The sequence below is a fragment of the Castor canadensis genome, chromosome 16 (assembly GCF_047511655.1).
Source record: "Castor canadensis chromosome 16, mCasCan1.hap1v2, whole genome shotgun sequence".
Lineage (NCBI taxonomy): Eukaryota > Metazoa > Chordata > Mammalia > Rodentia > Castoridae > Castor > Castor canadensis.
In genome coordinates, this window is record NC_133401.1 from 20,164,226 (window position 1) to 20,167,221 (window position 2,996).

General features: G+C 36.6%; 1 protein-coding gene across 1 annotated transcript; it reads left to right on the forward strand.

The window, feature by feature from the left end:
* The first annotated feature begins 510 nt into the window (after positions 1-510).
* LOC141417894 (vomeronasal type-1 receptor 4-like) lies at positions 511-1,443 on the forward strand. Its single transcript, XM_074057356.1, has one exon. The coding sequence runs from the start codon at positions 511-513 to the stop codon at positions 1,441-1,443; it is 933 nt and encodes a 310-aa protein (XP_073913457.1).
* The last annotated feature ends 1,553 nt before the right edge of the window (positions 1,444-2,996 follow it).

Here is a 2,996-nt window from a genome sequence, read left to right on the forward strand (position 1 = left end):
TGCTCTGTCCCCTCACCCCTACACTTCCTAGCCTCTAGCAATCACTATTGTGCTTCCTTCAACATTGGTATCAAGACTTTATCCTTCACATAAGTGATATAATGTATAAATTTCTGTTCTTGTGTGGCTTTTCCTCACTTTATATAATGTACAATCTATTTTGCTGAAAAATGTAGGTTGACAGCTAGAATGCAATCTACTACACAGAAGAAACAAAATACTATATAACACAGTGCATATGTAATGTAGGATATACATACTCAGGGTGATGTATTACAGTGAACTATGTTAGCATAAAAATTTTTTATAATGTGTTACTTTATAGGTCTCAAAAATTTCCAGAAACCATTTCTGCAAATACCACACCTGATCCTCAAGTACAGAGGACTTAGACATTTGAATGCTTTCCTGTCTTCCACGTGCTCCATCATTTATGGCTTAAAAAATTTTAACTATGCTTTCCTGAGGGCTTGATTGCCCAATTAAAGCACATGAAATATCAATAGAGAAATGTTTAAAAGTGATGCCATCTTTGGCATTTTCCTCATAACTGAATGTTTCATTGGGCTCATGGGGAACTCCCTGCTCTTCATATTATACATGTACACCTTCTTAACCCAACCTCATCTGAAGAAGCCCATAGATGCAATTTTCACACACCTCACACTGTTCAATTTTTTGGCCATCATGTTTAAGTTCATAGCATATGTCACATTGTTCTTTGGAGGAAGACGTTTTTTGGATGATGTTGGTTGTAAAGCCATTTGGTATGCCTACAGAGTTAGCCAGGGTCTTTCTGTCTGCACTACCTTGCTGCTGAGTGCATTTCAAGCCATCACTGTCAGTCCCACTAATTCTAAGTGGGCCTGGCTTAAATCTAAATTGTCTACCTGGGTTGCTTCTTCTTTCCTTTTCTTCTGGATCACCAACTTGTTCATCTATATCCAAAACATCTTAGTGAGAAAAGTCAATAGCAACTCCACTGTTCTTGTTTCTGGGAATTCTCAAGCTTCCTGTCAAATTCAACAGTTGGAACACAATTACTCAACAGCATTGACAAGTGTCATGGTGATTCGAGATGTGCTCTTTGTGGTTCTCATGTTGTGGACAAGCCTCTACATGGTGTGTCTCCTATACACACACCACAGGAGAGCCCAGCATGTCCACAGCCCCAGCCTCTCCTCCCAGCCTTCTCCTGAAAGCAAAGCAATCTACAGTATCATTTTGCTAGTGAGTTCCTTTGTTCTATTTTATTTTTTATATAACTTCAGTTTCTACTATTGGTTTTATAGATCTCAGAAAAACACAATTTGGGAGAAAATTACTGGAATTATTTCCTCATGCTACCAAACCATCTGCCCTTTTGTGCTAATGAAAAATAACAAAATTCTGTCCACATTTAGCTCTTCCCTCTCAAAGGTGAGGGTTCCCATTTCTCAATGAGCATTCAGCAGCAGCTGAATGACAGCCACAGATTTCTTGTGCAGCAAACATGTTTGCATAAGGATTTTTAGTAGTAAGAAGTGCCCTGTGGCTATGAACATAAATGCTGTTGGCACAATGCCTTTGTGCTGCTTGTTCAAAATACATAAGAAAGCCAGATGTCACCATGAATAATGCTGCATAGATCTCAATAAATAATTTCCTTACTGATTACACATTTATAATGCTATATTTTTATTTTATGAAGTATTTTTAAAGATATTCTCAAACATTGTGTTTATGCACTTTTTTAATTAGAAATGTTAAAAATTAAATTAGGGTCTTCCTTCATATTTCCATCAAACTGGAATGCTCTCAAAAAACCATTTATACACAGCACATTATATATTTCCAGTGATATTGTAAAGGTAGGACATGTATCTGTGACCATAATAAAAGAAACAAAATAACTAAGGACATGGTATACAATACACAATCTAAGTACATATCATGAGAACTTTAAAAATAGATCAATTTAAGAATTTGTGGGGAAATGATGATTAAGAATCCTGTGAGTTTCAGTCCACAATTCAAAATAGAATTCAGGTATATACTCTCAGTGTCTGTCTAAATCTACCCATGCTGTGCTGCTGTGTTTGTTATTTAAGATTCACTCTCCTATGGTAACTTCAGTTTCATGCATGCATTCACCTGCAAGATTTTTTTCATCATAAATGGTAGGAGAATGATTCTCTTTACTAGACCCAAGATCATTTTCCCAAAATTTAAAAACAGAAAGAAGCACAAGTAATGAAGATTTAGAAGGGTAATTTAAGGTTATTGAGATTAAAATGTGAATTGTGGCTTTTAAAACATGCCACTCATTGTAAGATGTCAATAGAGTATGACATTTATTTAAGATCCATACAAATTTTTAAATGTTAGAACTGTTCATAATTTAATATTGGCAATATTATATTAGTCACCCATTGTTACGCATGAATGTGTCATCTACATTTCATTTTAAATGTTAAATCATATGTTGTATTGGAAATATTGAAAGGGCAGGTTGTGAAGTAGTTTCAGTCTTCACATCATGGTAAGCACTTTTAAAATGAGAAATTAGTTCTATAGCAAACCAGATGCATTACAATAATGGCTGATTCCTGTGCTGTGGGGTCACAGACACTCCCTGCCCTGCAGGACAGGTGCTCTGTGGAACACAAAGGAAGTGAACACATGCTGTAAGAGCAGGAGACACAACAGCCTCTGTGGAAGGTGAGCAGGTTGTAGCAAGGACTGTGGTGATTTCCACCAGGTATGTGAGAACTAACTTTTGTTGACTTTGTAGATCCTGAAGTTTATTTTACAACTAATTTCAACTTGTGGAAAAATACACCCTCAAGCACAGATATAGCACTTCTCATTAGTCAACTTAACATACATTAGGTTTCTTGCACTCCAGGTTCATCAAAATGATGCACAGTAAACAAGGTCATTGAGGTATCAGGGGAAAGGTGATGGTTGCCCACTGGGAGGGAAGACCTGTCATCCTGTCCCTGATGTACAGCCAT

Excerpts from the sequence above, each read along its gene's own strand:
- LOC141417894 (XM_074057356.1), top strand. The coding sequence starts at position 511 with ATGTTTAAAAGTGATGCCATCTTTGGCATTTTCCTCATAACTGAATGT.